This window comes from Toxotes jaculatrix, chromosome 2 (assembly GCF_017976425.1).
Source record: "Toxotes jaculatrix isolate fToxJac2 chromosome 2, fToxJac2.pri, whole genome shotgun sequence".
NCBI classification, from domain to species: domain Eukaryota; kingdom Metazoa; phylum Chordata; class Actinopteri; family Toxotidae; genus Toxotes; species Toxotes jaculatrix.
In genome coordinates, this window is record NC_054395.1 from 25,738,975 (window position 1) to 25,762,324 (window position 23,350).

At 41.1% G+C, this 23,350-nt stretch overlaps 2 protein-coding genes across 2 annotated transcripts; both read left to right on the forward strand.

Annotated features, from left to right (window-relative positions):
* The first annotated feature begins 934 nt into the window (after window positions 1–934).
* On the forward strand, window positions 935–5,474 carry scrt2 (scratch family zinc finger 2). Its single transcript, XM_041059324.1, has 2 exons — window positions 935–1,094; window positions 4,675–5,474. Exons 1-2 carry the CDS (start codon window positions 935–937, stop codon window positions 5,472–5,474), a joined length of 960 nt encoding a protein of 319 aa, XP_040915258.1.
* A 10,825-nt stretch (window positions 5,475–16,299) lies between these two features.
* srxn1 (sulfiredoxin 1 homolog (S. cerevisiae)) lies at window positions 16,300–18,871 on the forward strand. Its single transcript, XM_041056390.1, has 2 exons — window positions 16,300–16,576; window positions 17,351–18,871. The coding sequence occupies exons 1-2, from the start codon at window positions 16,349–16,351 to the stop codon at window positions 17,558–17,560; spliced, it is 438 nt and encodes a 145-aa protein (XP_040912324.1). The 5' UTR covers window positions 16,300–16,348; the 3' UTR covers window positions 17,561–18,871.
* The last annotated feature ends 4,479 nt before the right edge of the window (window positions 18,872–23,350 follow it).

The following is a 23,350-nucleotide window of genomic DNA, read 5'->3' on the forward strand; positions in this document are numbered from 1 at the left end:
TCGTCAACAGTGCTGGTATCCTGTGCAGCTTTAAAATGAAGGTCCAGCTCTCCCAGACGCTCAGCTACCCTCTCCTGTGCTGTACGTGTGCTCTCTGCATGTGAGTACAGTGCAGCATGTCGAAGGGACGGAGAGATCTGAGGCTGTTTGAGGTAACACAGATGACATGAGGGAGGCAGCGCCTGTACAAGGCAAACATAAACTGTGCCACTTCATCTGAAAACAATGGGGGACAGGACACTGAGTGTGCTCTCATCCACATCTCCATTGTCTGCCCTCCTCTTTTACTCCTCCTCCGAGCACGGAGCATAAGCGGGGTGAAAGAGGGAGGGGAGGGGAAGGGGAAGGGGAAGGGGAAGGGAAAGGGGGAGCAGCAGTGGGGGCAGTGGGGGTCTGGCTGTGTTCTTTCTCCTCTGTCTGTGTGCGAATGCACAGACGGTTCAGTAGTAATTTGATGTGTGTCCCCGGGGACATTTGATGGATTAAAGCTAAGCAGCTCCATTTCGCAGCACCACCTGATCTTCCACTGCCTGTGCCCCATATAAAGGCTGGCGTGATTGCTGATCTCAGCTAGTCTGACAGTCTCTCTCTCTCCCTCCTCTCTCTGTCTGTCTCCATCTCTTCTCTTCCTCACTGGTCCCTTAAGCCTGCTGCATCACAGGAGCTATCCAGTGCTGAACAGGATCGCTTTTATTTTTTATTTTTTTATTTTTCTTGGGGAAGCTGGGGGAGCCAGAGAGTATCACACAGCATTGCCGTCAGCCTTGTTCTCCACTGGTTTCCATTTTCTTTCTTATCCTATGTTTTTGGCCGTTGTCTTCACATTAACCGCAAGGATTACCGTCAAGCCAGCTCAGCTCGTGTGCTTCCTCAGAGGGTCTTTTATTTTTTTCTCATGCGTTTTTCTCAGCTCTGTGTTTTTATCCATTGAAACATGCCCCGCTCATTTTTGGTGAAGAAGATCAAGCTTGATGATTTCTCTTCGTCCAATGTGGCCACCTCCAATCATCATCACCACCTGGACGACTCGTTCACTTTTGCACGCTCCATCACAGACTCGGTGACCAGCCTTGGGGTTCGTCTCAGTGAGAATGGTGAGTTAACATGCCTCCACTAGTCTGCCCCGCTCCAGTTAAAGATGTGCCAGCGCTCCTGCCTGTAGACAGCTCCGGTGCTGATTTCAGCATGCCTGACATTTCCACACTTAGCACAGATGGCATCCTCTTTTGTTTTTGTGTTGGGTGAGATTTTCTTTGGCTTCAGCCAGTAACATGCTCGTAGGGTGTAAATTAATGTGAGATGTTACATGCAGCCAGCTGATTTTTGCATCAGTATCCTGAATAATCCTCTCCAGAGGCACCCCACCCCCATCTCTGCGATCCCAGACTTTTGTTTTTTGACTCCAGTGAAGGACAGACACAATTCAGGTCACAGCCACGGATTAGCTTATGTAAATAGGGAACAAAACGTGTGTCTAATCAGGAGAAGCTCCAGTTGCGTATGTGTATGATTGCACCAACCCTGTGGTAGCTGAACGCGCACAGACCGACTATCTGGTCATCATGTGTACTAAAAAATTCATGAAAATGAGAGATGAGTATCGGATGATACATTTGTCCTTAGCTGTTATTGTCCTTGAGTTCCCATCACGGTCCGATCCTCCCTTGCCCCCCTCTTCCCATCCAAATGGAGCATGCACAGTCTCCCCACCCCCATCGCTCCACTACATCTTTCTCTTCCTTCCGGGCATTTGAAAACTAGCAGGGGTTAGAGTTTCAGCCGTGCAGGCCTATCGTCGCCACAAGAGACATCAACACACTGTACAGTACAGCCGGGAGGGAGGTGGGGAGCTGGGCTGAAGGGATAGCAAAGGGAAGGAGAAAAAGGAGACAAAAATGCTTGGGGCAGCAATGAGGCTGATCACGTGACAGAGGTTGTACAGTAAACATGAAGAAAGGCACATAGCTGCACTGTGGTCAACACACAGACCGGCCACACTAAGCCCCAGTCAGTGCTGAGAGGCGACCTTCACTTTCATGGTCCGCTTTAAGCTCGCCGCTTCCATTTTGTGGCCACATTTAGAGGGCCATATGTGTGTCTTTGTTATGGTTTGTTAGGACATTTTCACAGTGCGCGAGGCATCGTGGTCCATGGCTAAATGTTGTGACGATGCCCACCTGTTATTCAGCCGTGTCAACAACAAGGCAGCAAATTTAGACGGATCAGGATTAGTGGAATTAACAAACATTTCATTTGTGGTTAAAGGGAGTTTTTTAACGTCAAAACAACCTGCTAAGTAAAGACGAAAAAATGGTGGCACAAAATAAAAGCATTTTGTATATTTATCAGGCATATTTTGTGACTGACTGTTGTTTAGATTTCTTGCTGCACGATTTTATATTATTATTAAAGAATCCATTTATTGAGTTATTGTCACTCTCTATTGTTCCTGAATCTATTGTTCAACACCATGAAAAATAAGCATAATATTAAAAAGAAGAAAAGAACGATAAAGCACTACAATGATGTTGACAAAAGGCGTTTAATTTGAACAAAAGAATCGTTCTTTTCATGCTGAGTGAAAAAAAAAGAAAAAGAAAAAGGGAAACGGCAAAATAAAAGAATTCTCAGCGAGGCTGAAATACCTAAGATCAGCACTTCTGCCGTGCCAGGAGATTTTCTTTCCCCCCTTTGTGGAGACATTTGACTTGAGTGTCTGTTGAACAACAAAGAGGGGTGGCTGAGAGGGTCCATTAATTACATGCTTGCTTTGCATTAGAGAAATGAGTCTATGAGCTGTAAAGGCTGATACAGCACGAGTCCTTAAATGATGAGCTCCATGTCTGACCTTGGGTAATTGAAACACAGTAAACAACTCTGCTTACACGGATGCACTATGGTTTGTTTAAAAAAAAAAAAAAAAGAATCTCAGCAAAATAAAGGCCTTGTTGTTGTAGGTAGAGCAAAGGCTCTGCTGCTATTTTCACAACAGTCTGTAGTGTGGCTGTAAAACAGGTGGATATGGATCTGAATAACTGCTGAAGCTGCAGTATTTAATTGTAAACTCAATTGTAATAGTAGGAAGTTAGTTTTAAAAATTCAAAATAGGTAATATTTCTTTTTCATTTTTAATTTTTTATTGTTTTTTTTTTTTCATTTTGAAAGAAAGTGCTGCTCTCTCTGTCTCGGATAAACACCATCTGTGCAGTTTAAAACAGTGAACCCATGCAGTGCAGCATAATAATGTGTGCACAGGCCTGGTGTTTCCCCGTCCCCGGGTGTCACGGTCATGTCTTTGACAAAGTGGGTGTGTGAACAGAAACCCTTGGGAACAGAGATGCTGTAGTAAGAGAGCACTTCAGCTGATTTCTTAATGGGCTGTTTCTTGAAGGCACTTCAGCGGGTTCGCCGCCGTAGGCAGGTGACCCTCTTCACAAACAATGTGTATGATGCCATGTCTCACGTTATCAGAGCTCAAGCACGCCGTGCTCAATAAACTATTATTGTGTGTCGCAGATACTTGATCTTCTCCAGCCCCCGACCGCTCCAACAGCTGCACTATTTTACAGATGATAGCCTATTGATCAGTTCAAAACTTTGAATTTCATTAAAAAGCAGTCAATACCTAATTTCCACTGCTTGCTGCACACAGTGCTTAGGAATGGCTTTTTTTCTGCAGTTATGCACTATTTCTCTCAGGAAAGGAATTTCTCCACATTTTATATTTGCTCTAATATGTTCAGCCTCGACAATATCAACCCTGGGGGTAAAATGCATTTAGTATTAATTCAGTTCCTGAGATTCACAGCATAAGAATATATATTGAGTTCTGTTTGGATGTGTTTAGCTGCCAGCAAGCCTTTTAGCTCCTCTGGCACCGGACTGCTTTCGGTAGGAAAAGAAAGACATGAATGATGCCAACAAAAATATATCTCTCTGAAATCATGCTCTGTACAGTTGGAGACGTTTAAATCACTCGTGGTGCTTTGTGCTTTGCTGCATCACGCTTAAACCTGCTTGAAGAAGAAGCATGAAATCCTACAGGATGTAAACAGCTGTGTAACAAGTTGATCTGGTCCAAAAAACCGAAAAATCCATTTGTCTGCAGCAAAAACACCAAAAACTAAACAAAAAAACAACTAAGTAACTGATACAGAAAGATCTGGTAAATCAGCTTTGCAACATGTTTTCAGGTGCTTGTTTTTTTAGAAATAATTTATTTGCTAAGGTTTAGAGTTTAGAGTTGAGCGCCCACAGAGCATTCATTAAGCAAACATGGAGACAGGCCCCAGCGACAGAGGACTGACATACCATAGATGAAGAAAAGGATGTCTGATCAATCAGACTACTTTATGTAAGAAGGGTTTTAATATGTGTCTTCTCACACAGGAGACTTCTTTGATGAGCTATTATCTAGCGCTCATCCTCACTGTAAAATTGCAACCTTCCTGAATGCAGCTGAGCGCGTCATGTTTCCCTGCATCACTGCACTATTGTGTGCACAACCTGTGAGTTCTGGAAAAAATGCAATTAGCTCTGCGCTGCCACTCACTCTTTCACCATTTTATGAAGGGCAATCATCCAACATGATAATCATGTAATCACCAGCGTGTCACTGTGTCCTTATCCATCACAACCCCTGGCCAACTGTGTTTGCGTGTGTCTCTTACCCAGGCTACATCCAGGATTACATCACGCCATCTGTATACCAGGGGGAGAAGAAGATGGAGCACAAGCTGGCTTCGCCGGTGTCAGACCCCCTGTACACCCAGGTGAGCAGCGGAGAGGAGTACTGTGACCCCGACCTGAAGCACCCCGACAGCCCCCAGTCTGGCATGACAGCCAGCGGTTTCTACAGTGGTGAATCGGAGGCCCTGGCCGAGGGTTACACCATGGATGCCTTCTTCATCTCTGATGGGCGCTCGAGGCGAAAGGGAGACAGCGAGGGTCGTGGAGGGGGCTCCAGAAGCAGCAGCGCCAACGCTGGGGCTCAGGAGAGGGGAACCGGGACGTCTCGCCACACCTGCAACGAGTGCGGCAAGACGTACGCCACCTCCTCCAACCTCAGCAGACACAAGCAGACGCACCGCAGCCTGGATAGCAAGATGGCCCGGAAGTGTCCCACCTGTGGTAAAGTGTACGTGTCCATGCCGGCGTTGGCCATGCACATCCTCACCCACGACCTCAAGCACAAGTGCGAAGTGTGCAGCAAGGCTTTCAGCAGGCCATGGCTCCTTCAAGGTCACATGCGCTCACACACGGGGGAGAAGCCCTTTGCCTGCGCCCACTGTGGCAAAGCCTTTGCTGACCGTTCAAACCTCCGCGCCCACATGCAAACACACTCTGCCTTCAAGCACTACAGATGCAAGCGCTGCAATAAGACCTTCGCTCTCAAGTCCTACCTGAACAAGCACTATGAGTCAGCTTGCTTCAAGGGCTCTGCAGACGAAGATGACTCTGGATCAGAAAACTAACCACGAGGAAGAAGCAAAATTTTTGAACCCCTGTTGTAGGTTCACCACCAATAACCCTGTTCACTCTGCCCTCCATGCCTTTTTTCTTCCCTTTTTTTAGAAAGCAATATTTTCACTGAGATTACGTGAAGAAACTCTAATGATTATGGCAAAGACAATTTCAAAAGATGCTGGATTTTTTCCCTGCACAGTAGCTAATCGTCCACAGAAACATACAATCAAACAACCTTCCCCCAAATAGAGACTGTAGATGATAGTTGTACACAATTAAGCAACATGTGCTCGCACGGACGTGGGCACATGTAAACTTACACACACACATACACTCACACAGACATGTATGCACACACACACAGACACACATATACGCACGTGTGCACATATACACACACACACACTATTATATATGAGGCCTGGCATGTGAATTTTTATCAATGACTATAACAATATTGATATCAATAGTAATAATATTTAGATTCCTGATATTTTATAGCAAATAGTAATGAGAAAACTAAAAAAAAAACAAAAACATAAAAAAGGACTAACAGTGTTCTTTTGTTTTTTAGAGACAAAATGACCTCTTGTATTTTTATGCTGCTTTTTATTTGCTAAGAATTGAATTCTTTTGCAACTGCCAACATGAACTTTTTATGAAAATGTGAACTATGACAGTATTTGCAAAAAAGGGAGATCATTTTAAAAGGTAAAAAGACAAACCCCCTTTTTCCACACCAATGTTTCAATTCAACGGATGTTATTTTTGTATTTGATTTTTCTAAATTTATTTTTTTGTGCTTATTATCCCTTGTTGATCAAAAGCATCTTTGTAACTGTGGGTATTCAAAACAAAAAAGAAAAAAAAAAAGAAAAAAAAAAGCTCATTTATTCCAATAAGCTATACACGATCATAGGCCATAGGTCATTCAGTTTAATTCTCCAAGAGCCGTGATTTTAAAATGCTTAAACGGGCCTGTTGAACAGGCTATCACACACCTATGTCTGATCAAATTCATAGTCTCACCCTGATGTACAGACTTGGACAAAAACACTGAGAGCCAGACCAAATGATCTGTCGTTATAAGTGCCATGTGCGGTTGACTCGTCTATAGCAATGAAAACTCTCGTTGTTCTTCCTCCACCATGGTGGCTTGCATAAACTCTGCTGCCTTTATGGTGCATCGTCCAGTCTTAACAAGCAATCTTCACCCAGTGTTTGAGGTGCTCCCCCACCGCCAGTGTTACCTCAGAGTGAAGGTATGGACTCACACACCCTCAGTTACAAAGTGACAGTCAAATTGTTTCTGTTTGTCTCTTTTATATGTCGCTCAAAGCTCCGCCCACGGTTTAGATGCATACCATCTATTTATCATGTAAATACCTTATTTAACTACCTATTTATTTATTTATTTATTTATCTTATTTTGTGTATTTATTGAAGACTTGCTTATTTGTTAATTATCATGTATTTATTTATTGTTTATAATTTAAAAAGTGAACATCCATTGACCTTGTAAGATGCTGCTGATCTTCAAAGAAAATGTTTATATGCATGAAAACTGTAGAGAGTCCGTGGGACTTAGTTCTTTAAAGAGGAACAATGTACAGTGCCAGTACTAGAAGACTTCAAACAAATGAATGCAGAATTACTTTTGTTTTCGTGGCAATAACTTTACTGACACAGCAATTGACTTGTATAAACAATCACAGCTGTCCTGTTTTCAGTCGATTTAGGGCAATAAAAAGAAACGATGAACATGAAATACTAAAATATTCTCCATCTTGCTGTTTCCCAAAAGTCCACTTGGCCCTTTTTGTCTTTAAATCTCAGGCAATAATAATTCCCAGAAATGGCCGACGTGACGTTGCCATGAAAATTTTACACTATCTGCTTGTTAAAATTAGACAGTCGAACAATGTCGGTGTAGTCCAGTTACAACAAGGTTTCAAAGGTGCAAAAGCAATAATGATAGTGATGCAGTAACTCAATCCTTTATACAGCGAGTCCAAAACTGCTACTACAAGTGTTAATTTGACGGGAAAAAGCTGCTACTCCTTAGTATTTTTTAAAAATTATTATTATTTTAATTGTCTCTTTGGTTTTCAAGAGCAACCAGGTGGAAAAAAAAACCCAACCTCTTCTGGCAGCTGAAGTGCAGGCATGATTTGACTGAACTGTTAGAAGGTGACGTATTACACAACAGGACTACAATAATTCTCATTTAGGTCACTGACATAATGAAGCATTTAAATATAGTTAAATTCAAAGTCACCACTGCTCCCTGATTTATCAGGGCCATTTAAAAACAGCAAAGCAAATCTCTGAGGTGTCAAAGGAGAGAATCCTGCTCAGATAACATAAGGACAGCTGTATGCATTTCAAACCAGCACTAATGGAAGTGATCTTGACTTGAACGCGTCTTGGTAGGGAAAGTTTTTGAGATTTGTTGAAATAAAACGACGCGCTGTACTGCACTTCTAACTCCCCCATCATTTGTCCCTGCCTGACGTCCCCTCCCCTCCCCACCAGCCGTCCTCATCCCATCCCCAACTGCCTCTAAACAGACGCACCGAGGATGAGATGTGCTGAAGTGGGATTGGCGGAGGGTGGCGGAGTGTGGGAGGATAACAGGTGTTTGCAGACAGACTGCAGATAGGGAGCGTAATTGAGTCGGTGAGCGACCTCCAAGGGGAAGGTCAAGCACCAGCAGGCAAATGCACTGTCAGCTATTTGCATATTCCAAACGGATGACACGATCGCAGTAATGCTGAGCTCGCCCTAAAAGAAACCAAAACACAAAACTGAGGAGAAAAGACAGAGACGAGGAGTTTCTGCTCTGTTTGTCCGTCCTCTCCTCCCCGTTTCACCATCATCTTGTCAATGATCATCTAAGTGCTACAGCTGAATCACTGCATGAGAGCATCCAAACCACCTGTCTCCTGATTAACACACAGTTTGGCACGTCGCTGTTTTATTGAGCTAATGCAGAAATCATTACTTCCAAACGATTCTTTTTTTTATATGTTTTATATTTTACTGTGGGACAGATATATATAATGTACCTCCAAAACCTGGGGACTGTGTTTTAATAAGGCAGATAAAAGAACTGAGATCATTAAAAACATTTGGATTTGGAAATGCACTGCGGGCTTGTTGTGTAAAACTGGCAGTATTACAGACCATCCTCAGAGAAAATACCGATTACAGAAAAGGAGGCACAATTTAATTCTAAACTTCTGAATTTAGATGTAGGGAAACATTGTTCCTCTTTGATAATTTTGTAAATATATTTGTAAATAAATCACAGCAATAATATGACAATGCATGTAGACATTTAATTGCTCTTTTTCTATTCATGTTGTCTTTTTTTTTATTTAAAAAAAAAAGACAAATACAGGTACCAACTGCAGTCTGGGTGGCCATGCGAATCAGGGAGTGTCTTGATTAAAAAGCTATCTGTTGTAAGTTACAGACAAAAAACTTCAAACTCTGTGTATTCTCAAAGATTTGATCATGTTCTGTATGATTTCTCTGTTCTTGTTTTCTTTTATTTATGTGCCCGGCTTGGCTGCGCAATGAAAAAGTGCCAAAAAGTATGATTTCCATGACAAAAGCCTTCAACATATGGTTGGCTGCTTGAAACCTTCCATATGGTCCTCAAAGAAAAAAAAAACTGATTAAGATTTTCCACTTTCTTTCTCACTCTCTCTCTCTCTCTCTTTCTCTCTCTACCTTTCTCTCTCTCTCTCTCTGTTCCAGCTGAGTATGAAGAAACTTAAGCCATGATTGCTGAGGGGTGTTTTGATTTATCTTGTTCTGCTACAATTAATAATGATGACAACAATAGCAATGATAACGTTAATAAAAACAATAGCACAAGGAACCTTCAAGTCCACTCTTATTTCTTTCAGTCAAATTTGATTTTATTAAAAGGAGAAATTGTTTTTTTTTTTTGTTTTTTTTTTTTATTTTTACACAAATACACACACACACTGAAATATTTACGGACAAACCAACCTGCTCATTAAATTTTCTGTTAACGCTTTTTCTTCATAATGTTCTGCATATCTGTACGAACTGAAACGCTGAGAAAAATGGTGAGTCTGGTTTGTGGAATAGCCCTTAGTCAACATTAACACAGTGAGTAATTATAGTTATGACTCTAATGTGCCATCAGCTGTTGCCTCCTCTGTCAATGTTTGAGGGATTTTATGAGTTTTACTGTCAATTTACTAACTTTTAATTTCACCACCACCAGGCACCAAAAGTGCCAATATCCTTTTGTTTTTCACAGCGGCTGAGAGCAGGAACAGTCAGAGGACCTGACAACACCAATATAGCTTTGAATAAGAGTTCCTGAGATGTCGGCGTTATCAAAAGCGGAGGCATCTGTTCCACCACTATTAAGCCCTTCCTGGTCATTAAATTTTAATGGAACATTGATTTCATGCTGGAACTACTCTTTCTGAGTGACTCAAAAGCCAGAGAAAAATATGGAACAAAATAAAAATGAATCATGACAGCGGGCAGGGATTATTATTCTGGGGCTTTTCTTGATTGGTTTCCAGGGAATATACAACACTTGAATTCAATCGCTTATGTCCTTCAGTGTCCTCCAGCAGCACAGCAGCAGTATAATGAGACAGCAGGCAGAGCAGAGCAGAGCAGGGGCTCAGAAACAAGACACTTTGCTGCACACTCCTCTCTTTGGTGTGGGGAAGCAGTGATTTCCATTTCTGTTGCTTCTAAGCTCAGTTATGTTGCAAAATGTAAACAAATAGGTAAATAAATTGTCAGATCGGTTTTCACATGCCACTTCTTCTGAGAGTCAAATGGCAAGTCCACAGCCAAGTGTTGATTGTTGTGCGCGCAGCAACAGCTTCTGCAGGCCGCAACATCAACATTCATGTGCAGCACTCGCTCAAACTTTACCCCAGCAGATGTTGTCCCTTATCAGGTTTTATGATGAAAGTAAATAACTGATTTCATTAGGCTACATGGCAATGGTCTGTAAAATGGGGACCCATGGAATCCAATTACATGACCCGTGGGTGTGCTGTGTGTGTGTGTGTGTGTGTGTGTGTAACAACAGCGGCTGTGAGTGATCAGCACCAGGAGGCAGGTAGGGAGATCGTGGCCGTGCATACATATCCATGCAGCACGGCACACAGCCATCGCCTCTCACCACCGCACACACTCACACCAGGTAAACGATTGAAAACCTTTAAAACTGAGCGAGCTACACTCACACTTCAAAGATATTGACCCGAGTATGCCTTCATCTTCTGAGTGACTGTCTGAGAGGAAATATAAGTGTCTTCTGATGGGGTGAGGAGTCACCTCAGGGTTACTACAGTTACCTATAGCAGCAGATACAGAAAGCAAGAGGAAAAACCATGCGTTTGAAAAATTCCAGCGACTAAAATGTGAATATGTGCTGTTTTTTTTCTTAACAGTAAACTGAAAATCCTTAGGCTCTGGACAGGTGGTCAGGAAAAACAAGCTGTCAGAAGACATCACCTTGCTTTTTTTATGAAACTGTAGTGAATGTTTTTCACTATTTTCTGATATTTTTTAGATCACAAGATTAACTGAGAAACTAACAATAATAACTGTTAGCTACATCTGTATAGTATTTATTCAAATCTCATCTGCTACCCTGCAGAGACAAATTATCCTTACTGCTAAGACGACAGGCACAAAAAGGAAAATGGGGAAAAATATAGTTTTGTAATGGATGTTGTTCATTTCAAGTTCACTAGTGGGGAAAGGATTTTGTTGCAACTAGTGTCTTTCCTTTTTCTCATACATGACAAAAAATAATGTCATTGTATGCAACTGGAAACTGAATTAAAGATGAAACAATCGATTAATTGATGAGTTCACGGACAGAAAATTAATCAGCAACTATTTTGATAATCTTTTTCTAACAAAATTGGCAAACATCCAATGGTTTCAGCTTCTCTGCTTTTCTGCTTTATATGAAACAAAACAGGCAATCTGAACTTTGGAAAACTGTGACATTAGGACATCTTTCTCCGTTTTCAGAGGTTTTGTGGAACAAATGATTAACTGAGAAAATAATTGTTAGTGACAGACCTGAATTGACTTGTCTTTGTGTTTTGGATTGTTAGGCAGACAAAACAAGCCATTTGAGAACATCAGCTTGGGTTTTAGGAAAGCGTGATGGGCATTATTCACTATCTTCTGGCATTTTACAGATCAAACAAGGTACCAAAAATACAATCAACAGGGTAACTGATGATGAAAAATAATTGAGCTGAAGAAAAAAACATACGACCATTTAAAACTCACTAAAAGTATTTTAGTTGTCAACTGGTGTCTCACGGTTGCTCACAGGTGACACAGAAAACATCATGTCATCTCTGTAATTACATAAACTATCATTACTTGATTCAACACTCCCCTACCGACGCTGGCCCTGGCTCTGACCCTTCTCATACATCTGGCGCCATCTGTTGGCTGATCACCAACTGTCAGCATGAACAATTCAGCAGTAACAAACTGGCTTTGTTTGCCGATGATGGTGCCATCAGTTCAACTGGATAATTCAGCCGAGGGAGGAATTCTGCACTAGACTTTTTTTATTTTCCGAACAAGAACACAAACCTCTATTGAAACAGTCTCCATGTTATAACTGGTCTGCGTGGGCACTGCCCAAAGTCACTCAACAAGAGGGTTAGTAAAAACCATTTGGTTCAACCAGCCAGCGCCAACCAACCGTAACTGCCCCTTTAAGAGCGAACAGTTTGTCTTTTCACATTCTGCATCACAGGAGAGATGCTCATTAAAAGCGCCTCCATTCCTCACTGTTTCATCAAGTGAGACTGCCAAGCTCTTTAACTCAGTGTTCTTGATGTTTGTGCTGTTTGTGTAAAACCCATCTGTTTCCTCGTCTCTCTGTTGGCAGAGGGTCCACCTCATCCGTATGCTTCTCTTTTTGAAGTCATGTCAAAATCACATTTTTATGCATCTAAGATATCCAACTTGTCATCAACACTCAGGGAACAGTCAAGGAGGGCACTCCTTAAATAGCTTCTGTTTTTCCCTTTATATACGATACATGCAGAAACCAGGCTTGCAAAGGAACTACAGATATGTGGTTTTTATATGTTTCAGAGACAAATAATATCATTTTAACAATGATTTTGTAGCTTTCTATGTTGATAAAAAATGTCATTCTGCTTCAGTTTTTTAGGATAAAGTTAATGAAGTGAACTAAGTGTAAATGGAAAAGAAAGACTAACCTCTCTCCAAAGCACCACTTGTTCTCTCTCAGGGTGAGGTCAGGAGAGCAGATTCATTTCAAGGCACAGGAGATCATTAAACAGAAATCCCGTTCTGGGAAGCTGTACTAGAAGGAGACAGAAAATAATTTTCATAGGTTTAAGCAGTGAGAGACATCAGTGAATAATCAACATCGCTGAACAAATCAGTCACACATTCAGCTGCAAACGCAGCAACATCCACTGTTGCTAAACCGTGTCATGATTTCAGACACGTTTATTTATCACAAAGCTATAGTTTGAAGACTGAAAATCGCTGTCAGAATAATTATCACTTTAAAAGCATGTCAACGTGTTAGGAAAAAAGGAAAAAAAAAAAAGAGAAGGTATAAATAAATATAGCTCACTTCCCCGTCGGAAAGCTGGCAGGTAATTTTCTCCAGCTGCTCTAAGTGTGACAATCCCACAGGGACTGAAATCTAATATTAACAGCAAATCATTATGTGGGAACTGTTCTTCCATGACCTGCCGCTGTACCTGTGTGACTAACTCAATCTAAGTAATTGAGATACGTTAGCAACTAGAATGCAGTCCTGTTGTGACAGCGGAGGGTCACACAGAGTGTAGTGGGACTCCAAACACACCTCAGCACCAGGGATGATTTACATGTCTATATGCTTTGACTGACAGGGTCTCTTCTCTCTGTGTGATTCTGGTTTCTTTTGGTGCGTGATGAAGTGGATTGACAGCAAAGCAGCGACGCGACTTTGACATTGTATAAAGTAGTGAATGCCCAGGGGGGGATATGTCACCATACATATTTAATATACTGTAGTTATTCATACAGAAACACCAAGTCATTCAGCCAGCTGCACACTCCGTGTCAGCATATTACAGTCTAATTGGAGTCCTTCAGTTGTTTTCGCATCGTACTGGTGTCAGCTAAATTGCTCTTTACAAAAAAAAAAAAGGAAGGAGGAAATATAAGGTGGCTTTCAAAGCTAAGCTGTTTCTTGGGGAAACTGTAAACAGATTGTTTCTTTTACTGCAAAACTATCACTTGACAGAGAGGCAAAAAAAAGTTGATTATGTTCACTGCAGCACCTAAATTACACAATGTCATTTGTTAAGTTTTATTCTACTAGGATACATATAATGTACTGATACCACTATAAATGATTACATTCCATATATAGACTTCTCTCATGTTGTAACTGATCCCTGTGTGACCAATTAATCAACATAAAAAGCCGCTGCCACTGTAGTTCAAAGTATTTGTAATTTTTCAATATAATGGCCTGCCTCTCCTGTCCAAGAAATCATTTTTAATTGTCTCATTAGAAGATGCTTTAGCTGTGGGTTGGAGAAAACAACAATAGTTCTGTTTCCGCTCCACTGCCGCAGATCTTTGAAGTTTTCCACTTACCTGTGCAAAGCTGCGAGCCCAGACGTCCTTTTTGTAACCACAGCAACCTGGCTGTCTCTTTGAAATCCCTGCAAAAATAGAATATCACCAAGTAGTGCACTGTGAAGGAGGAGGAGGCCTAATCAAGGGCGTAGGTTTGGTTCTAGCTTTGGTGGGGACATCTTTTTGTCAGATGGCCAAAATAAAATGCACACTTGTTCTCCATCCATATGTGCAGGTGTTTGCAGACACATAAGCACATAAAGAGCGTGACAGTTTAACTGACTCTAACTTTCATGACAGGGTCACAGCAATGAATTATTTTTTCTTCAGTGTCTGAGCTTATGGAAAGGTCTTTCATTAAACCATCAGAGCTCACCTGAGAGCCTGCAGCTCACCTGTCTGTGTCTGTGTGATGCTCCAGATGACAGGATTTTCAGTATGATGCCTGACATTAACAAACAAGGAAGGAGGCGTTAATAGTAAATATTTCTCATGTTTAGATTGATAACAGAACATTGTTATTAGCTGATCAATCGGCTGTTAGTTATCAGGACCTGGTGTCTTAATTCGCTTTTTGAGCACCTTTCGCCTCACGAATCAGCTAAACTAAAACCACTGAAATTAAATATGATATCTGCTGATGTCAATTTCAATTCTGTGACATTTCAAACCTTTAAACTGTAAATACTTACCGTTTCAGATTCACCACAGCTCATCACCACAGACTGTATTTAAAAAAAATCATCATTACCAAATACACCACTGCTATTACCGGGGTGCATCAGGTCAGTCATGCGTAATACAGATTGATACAAGTTGAGGGTTGCCAGATCATTGTCGATTATCCCCCATATCCCAATCGTATCTCAATCGTTGACACAATACGCAGCGTTTTGCAGAAAACTCACAAACCTGGCAACTCATAGGTGATCCTACCGGTAACACAGAGCGAATTTAAAATGGCGAGATCGATTGAGATGGGTAAAACTATTGGGAGGGACAAATCAGCAACACCTTGACACAGGTAAGGACATGTCCCTACTTTCCATATCCAGATATACGACCATAAAACACTGACTTTATTAAATAAAAAACATTTTCGCCAAAGGATTCTGTGCTTGTGGCGACTCCTTTGAACTGCACGACTAATTGCTGGAGTGAATTTGAATGAGACACAGTTTGGCCATGAAGTGAATAAATTATCTTACAAAAGGGGTAAAGCTTGTGTTGTGTACTGCAGGAAATACTCAGCACCCCCCAATGCAGGCCTGTTTACACGCTAGAAAACAGACCAGTTAACCCCCATGTTCTATTTGACAATTCAAGCATTGTTTCATCAGCTCGATACTTCAAGACTTTTTCCAAGAATTGCTTATTAAAACGATTTTTATAAAATATTTCAGAGGTCACCAACAGGAAATGACGCATTTCCTCTGTTTGTGGTCTCTATTTTGATATGCTCCTTATCCGTGTTTGATGTTGACTATTTAGATTTCTGTCACTGGACTTTTATAACAGTTTTCTCTTAAGAAGTCTAACCTTGGTCAAATTGATCTCAAACATATGAAGCCACCATGAAGTATAAACTGAACGTTTCTTTGTCTGTCAATAACTTTTCTGCAAACAAAAGAAATATATATGTTCATGCAGGGCCCATATTACATTTAAAACATGAACTATTTCCTTATTTGATGTAATAGCATGCTTCATGGTTATTTTATCACCTTCATCAAATGTGCAGTTACAAAAGAAGTGATTTTGACATGACTAAATAAACAGATACTCACAAAAAGTGACAGTTTGAAGTAAAATGTATACAGTGCAATAAAATATGGGTCCAATAAAAATTCAGTTGTTATAAAAAATAAATAAATTTATAAAATTCCATAATAAAGATTTATGAACTTGTGTTGGTTCATTTATATTTTTATGCTGAGTTCATTTATATGATTACTTCTTTCATAATGGCTTTATTTATTTATTTAAAAGTGTTTTGGACTCCATACTTAAAGGCGGTCTGGTTCTTCGAATGCAGATGTAGTTTAATTCAGACAAACCTGGGAGGGTGTGGTTTAATGCGGAACATCAGTGATTGACAGCGCGTTGGACCAATAAAAATCCTCCGTTTAACTTATGACGCAGTCAAAGAAGCCCATCGTCCAGGAAGTGAAGAGACACACAAACACAAACACACACGGACGTAACTACGGTCGGCGGGTAAATGTTCCGGTTGTGGCTCGGTGCTGAAACTCGGCTGAAGTTGGTGGTTTTGTCCCGTAGAAACGCGTCGGTCATGTCCGCCGAGTCTGGCGTTAAAAACAGCGACAACCGGTCGATTCACTCGGACATGGTGGAGGAGGTTCACAACGTCCCGTTAAACGTCCTCATCAGACCGATTCCTCCGGTGCTGGACGAGCTGAAAGTCCAGAGTCTGATGGACACAATAAAGGTGATTTAACTATTGTTTTATCGGCATGTGTGTATCTGGACACCGGGGGCGAAAAGTAACTAAATACTTTCACTCAACTACTGTACTTAAGCACCATTTTTAGGTACTGAACTTTACCTGTCTTCAGTACGAGACACCTGACAATACAGCATTAAAGTACACTAAAACCTGGGGCCCCTTGTCACAGGTTTCAGATGCCTGTGAGTTGTTAGCAGGTCCATCAGAGGGTGAGTTCCCTCTAAACCTCTCACATGGCTTCATTGAGACAGTTGTGGCCCAAAGACGTCAAAGTGTTCACAAAAAGCAAAGATTACTTAAACTGTCCAAAAAAAAAAAATTGTGTGGTGGATATTTTTTCCTTACCTGTCGCATTAATCATCTCACAACTTTCCAGGCTTATCTTGTGACCCTTTGGTGGGGTCCGACCCCTAGTTTGGGAACCAGTGGACTAAACTGCCTAACCTTTTAGAATCAGCTCCACCTCGAGCAGCTACAACTGTAAATTTCTCTTTACACTTAGCGATTCCGGTGTACTGGTGAAATAATTCGTCAGTCACAGGCACCAAGTACTTTTACCTTTGACACTTTAGGTACATTTTGCTGATAATACTGACAAACTTTCTGAACAGTGTTTGATTGCTGTCGTAGAAAGAACATCTGGAGTGTGTTTGGCTGTTGAATGTAAATTTCAGTAACAGGTGGAAAAATGTTCTACAACTTTTTTCACTCCACGTCTGCTGCATGAAGTAATTGTCGGTGTTTATTTCCTTCCAGGAGGCAGCAGACATCAGCGTTGTTCCTCCGATTGATGTGCTCTGGATCAAAGGCAGAGAGGGAGGAAATTACTACTACTCTTTTGGAGGCTGTCACAGGTTTGCTGCGTATCAGAGGCTGAACATGCCGACCATTCCGGCCAAGATCATCAAATCAAACATCTCAGACCTTAGCACTTACCTGGGGGCTTCAACGCCTGATCTGCTGTGACGCTGGAGCAGCATAGAGGGGACTTTGGCACAGGTGACTTAAACACACACACACACACACACACAGAGTTGTGACTCTTCTGTTGCAGCTGGTGACTGCAAAGCAAAGGCTTTACCACCAGGGGGAAATGTAACTCTATAGTTAAACACTATAGAATGTAATGTAATTTGAAGGGTGTGTGTGTGTTTGTAACTTTTATATATTTTTACCAAGTGAGTGTCATTTAATAGCTTTAACCTTCAAACACCAGTTATACTTGCACCAAAAAACAGTTATTTAAAAATAACTGAAGTTTCCTGCAGTTATTTTCTTGAACATATTAAAATATGATGATGGAGCAATTGCTGCAACAGGGATTGTTGCCATTTTTTGGCACAAAAAGTGTAGAACTTACATTAGTAAGAGGAGGTAGTGACTCTGAGTGGCAATTCAGAGTGAATTATATCGTTGCTGTCAGAATTTCATGAAAATTACAACAGTTGGTAACAAGTCAGATGCTGACGTGACGGATTTTCCTAAGTTGACTGCTCTTGATTATGGTCCTACGGCTTGTTTACAGAATAGCAATCGATATTTAGTAGTTTAGAGAGTTTAGATCTTCAGCTGCCTGTGTTGCTGAATACGCTCTAAAGTAACTTTGCTTATTTACCTGCCGGTGAGCTCTGCTATATATTAAAAATATGTTAATCACAAAGCTTAGGTGTTGTAAACAACATGAAGAAAGAAATGTTTTATACTGTGTGAAGTGTTCAGTAAAGAAACAAACTTAATGTGCACTAAACGGTTTACAACTTTCAGTGTGCTGCCCTCTATAATTCATGTTACTGAGTGAAAGCATTAAAAATGCAAACTTGGATTGATTTAACTGCTTCTCGAGGAAGACGTTTTATACTCTCAAACTGACAATAAACCCCAAATGAAGCTGTGGTGGTCCTTAACGTTTCGTGAATATGCACGTTGTTTATTGAGAATGTTATTCAGTGATCATTTCTGTAAGTTTACAATCGGAAACGTGTAATTTCATCCAGAAGAGACAAAGATCTTGGACAACAATGGGGAGAGGAGGACACTGGCGATATGATGTGAACATGATGTGCCTGAAATCACTATTGAAGTGTCTTAATTCTGAGTGTGTAAAATGTATCCACTATATTGTGCCCTCAAGCAGGTAAAAGGAACTCAGCAATCATTAATTTTATTATTCACACCTGTGACTTGTCAAAATGTTTCCTGCAGCAGGCTTTCCTTCAAGTGCACCTTTTGAGCTCCTCATGCTGAGAAACATTTAAATGCAACTTGTCTCAACATTCAAGTTATTTTAGTCTGAAATTATATCAAAATGTCGCTGTGGTCAGTCTTTGTTTCCTTTCGTGGCATGTGTGTTAATTTTAGAAATCAAGCTGCACCGAGCTGCTTTGTGTGCAGCAGCACGAGTATGAGGAGGAACTGAACGTACATTGTGTGATCAATCTTTTCATAAACTTAAAGAAAAAAACATGACTGTAACAGCACTAATAACTGAGGGGGACTGCACCAAGTGTCGCAGCAAAGTGCAGTGTTTCGTTTTTTTATCCAAACTTTGTGAAATATCGGTGCTTCTGGTGTCATACAGTTCCCAATTTTTCAGTGATATGTACCACTTTGTTCATGCACAGTCAACTTTGATTGTGATGTTTCAGACAGCACAACAAGACGAGGTAATAGAAAGGAGCCTATAGACCAGATGGTTTGTGGAAGGAGTCAGGTGTTGTGGGAACACCAGGCTGTCAGCGTCTCATGTCAAGATGTTGTTGAGCGTTGCTGAGTTTGCCCCTACTTCCCCTCATCAGTCTCTCTTGTTCGTCGTGTCTGTGAGAGATCCCTCCCATAACCTTCCACACTGTGTTTCGCCAGAGAAAGAGAAATGGGAAGAACGTTCATACCCTCGTCACACAGGTCAGCTCATGTGAAAACCCACCTAAATCAAAGCCTTCTCTCATTTCCTTGAAGTGCCATCAGATAAAATCATTTAACAAATTTAATTGTATGTACGTGACCCATTTGAGAGTACAGATGCAGTCCACTCACAGGAAATAAGCGTTCCTTTTGCCTTCCTTAAACATGCAAAATAACAATATTAATGTGTTGTTCTTTTGTTGATAACTTAAACTAAATGTGTAAGTACGCTCTGTTTGTTGTTGGAGCTGACCTCGTTTCCTAAATCAGTCAGGCAGTTCCCTTGCCTCTGTTTTGAAGGAAGGAACTATAGTCTGCAGAATAAAGCAGGTAAACTATACATCACAGGCCAGTGCACACAGACGAGGCCTTTCCAACGTCAGTGCCTTGACAGTGTGAGCTCAGAGCTGCTTGATGGTCTCCCTTTGTGGCCATCGAGGAAATGAAGGGAGACCTGGGGCAGCTTTTACCGACCGGCCCTAAAGGACTCTAAATTTCTCCTCTGAATCGTCGCGTGTGAGAAGATTTCCTGTAGCTCGCTCGCTGTCTGGAAGTAACCATATCCTCAAAGGGTTTTTGACACGCAACACCGGTATGAAAAAATATATTGCACCTGTTGCTTCGGGGAGAGGGTTCCATGGGTGGCTCTGTACGCTTCATCTTTGAGGATTTAAACAGATCAAAGGGGATTTAGGGGGCTAAGAAGAGGAAGTGTTTGTGGTCATTTTCACAAATGGATTGGGGCCATGTCAGCTCTCATTTACGTTTTTGCCATTTGCTGTTGTATTGCTCAGAGACGACTTAACAAATTGACTTGTGATGACTAATTCACGTTTATGAATCTTTCATGAGTTCCGGTGGGTTTGATCTTCTCTGCTCGGCACAGTTTCTTTCCTGCTACATCAGGACACAGAAAGAAAAAAGATTGAAACAAAACACAAAATCAAACACAAGAATCTAAGGAGACAATTTTTTTAATTGCTGTCACAAACATCACAATGACTGAAGAATAAAGCTGAATGATATTGATTTTTTTTTTTTTAATGTCCAAAAAGTTAAAATGGTTCAGATGGTACTTCCAAAGTTCTTACCTTGCTATTTTAGGGGGCCACGGTGTGTTATTCATGATGTGGAAAGGCTGTGATAAGTAGATTTCTACAATTAGAAGCTACAGAGGAGGCATGGCTAACATTCAAAGCACAAGAAAACACTAGTGAAGGACTAAGGATGTCTCATTCATCCGAGATACATTATTTACTTGTGTTAACAAACTGGTTTTTATTAGTTCTGTTTTGTTTTTGACTTTGGAGGTGATGTCAAACTCATCTGAACATCTCTGTGTACACAGGTTATCCTGTTTTTAGCATTTAGCAGGAGTGAATCAGTTTTGAAATCATATTTCCTACAGAGTGTTATATGATCTTGTAACATATGTGTATCATATATTATTACAAGTAAAGAAGATTAGGTTAATAGACTGTGGAGTGTATGAGAAAGAGACAAATCTGTCAGTTGTTTAAAATTTTACAAACCTGCTTTTATATTCTGGTTTTATCATGGCATATCTTCCTTCTTATCACTGCTGAGTCTATGAAGTGATCCAGTGGCAGAATAAAACTACCAAGACATAATCTGATTCTGGCTCTGCTGTAGAGTCTAAATTTCTAAGTTTAAAATAACACTGAAAAATGATCTCTGGTTAGCCAGCTCACCCATTTGTTCCACTCGGGGAGCCATTACAACCAAATCCTCTTGAAAGAGTTTAGTTTTGGGTGTTGGAGTCGATGATGACTTCTCACAGCTTCCTATCCGGAATTCCCTCAGACTACTGGTGACTGCAGGCGTGTAATTTGTGCCAGATTTGCAGTGCTGTATCCACCCTCTGACCCGACCACAGAGACACATTGTGCAATAAACCTTCAGCTCTACGTTGTTGTGTCAAAGTGTACATGCAGCATAGTAGCATTAAGTTGTATGTCACACAGGCTTCAATCTTGTAAACGGGCTCTATTTACTTTAACAGTTTTCTAAAAACTGGTAATGAGTAAAATAGTTTTGGTTTCCAAAGTGAGACAAAAGTTTGGGAACCATTGAGCTGGACAGATCTGCCCTGTAAGCCGGGGGGGGTAACATGTTAGTCTACCAGCACTGCTTATGTATTAATAGGGACCCAGCACCTTTGTTTGTCACCAACAGGTGCTGTATGCCCCTGTGTCCCAACACAGATCTGTAAAAAAAAACACAGAAGATAAAGACTGCTGTACCTGATGCAGAGGATGTGATGAGTCGTTATTCTAAACCCCCCATCGATTTATGTCTCCCCTTACCTTCATCCCAACACAGCCATATCCCCCAGCCCCGACCATTTTTCTCTGTAAGACAGACCTCCCAAATCCCATGAAAAGACTAGAACCAACAGCCTGTTTGTGGCTCTCAGTCCCAAACCCATTTGTTTATACTGGAGAACATAAATCTTTATAGTGGCACTGTACATTTCCAGCCTCAGGATATTAGTGAGTGAAACTGTGGCTGGTTCACCAATCTTCAGCAGTGCTAAAGAAAAGTAGATGAGGAGCAAAGTGACTGCTGGCCAACAGACTTAAACTGTGAATCTGACTGGCTGTGCACTTAAACGTAAAATGACAATCAATTAAATAGTAAATACTGAGACATTTCACTCAAATCACTGAATTTCTGTGCAAAATTTCATAACAGTCAATGTCTTAAAGCGATGGACCGACAGACTAACGTTTCCATCTGTAGAATGGCAGAACATCTAAGAGCACAGACATAGAAAAGCCTTCGCTCTGTGGCTCAGACAGAGCTGCAGTTCTCAGAGGTTTCTGAAGCACAACAGCACAGATCTCAGTGGGTGGCAAACCCAACATGCTGTCGCCTCATCACTATGGATCCACTTCTTCCGGACAAGCAAAAGGCCGTTACACAGTTCCATGAAATAAGAGAGTTGTTCTAAGAACGGTTCAGCTTCTGTCTTTAGTCCCAAGTCAACATGCTCACACACACACACACACACACACACACACACACACACACACACACACAGAAAATCCTCTCAGAGCATACACTCATTCACATGCCCCACAAAGACATATAATACATTCAGAGTGAGTCTTCATGGGTCCTGGTAAATGTAATTAAACGTTCAGTTTCACAGTGTGTGTGAGACTTACTCTGTAATTTGTTGGCTGATTGTTGAGGGGGTTTGTTGACATTTCATGTGTTATTACTGGATCATCAGATATCATAACAAATTAAAATGAGTCTGTGTATCTTTCATAGCTCATAGTAATTTTAATTAAAATTTATGAAGTTGAAGCTCTGGAGAGACTACCTTATTTCAGCTAATTGAAATATTCACACAGCCTCTGGCACTGCAGTTTCCTGTGCTTGGTTCATGTCCTTTGTAAGACCTCAGTGCTCCTTCAGCAGACAGTTTTGGTGTCTGATGTCTGACTGTTGATGCAGCTGAGGCGCGTTGAAGTGGCTGAATGTGCTGCCGGCCGTGGCTGGAGGAGACTTGTGTCTGCTGATGTGGCTTTGAGGGACTAAATCATCCATTTGCCACCGCTTTGTTTTTTTGAACTCGGGGCAGCAAGCAAATAAATCCTTGCCATTCCAGGATCATCTGGTCAATGTTTATTTACTCTCACTTAACTTTCTCCTGCTGCTTGACCTGTGATCCTCGGTATGAGCCAAAAGAAACATTTAATATGGGGACACAACAGTGGGATGATACAATCTTGGATACTGTATTAACTCTACCCTGTTATGAAATAGTGACACAAGGTCAAACATTAAGTCAGGCTTGGTGAAAAAGATATTCAAATTAAAGAA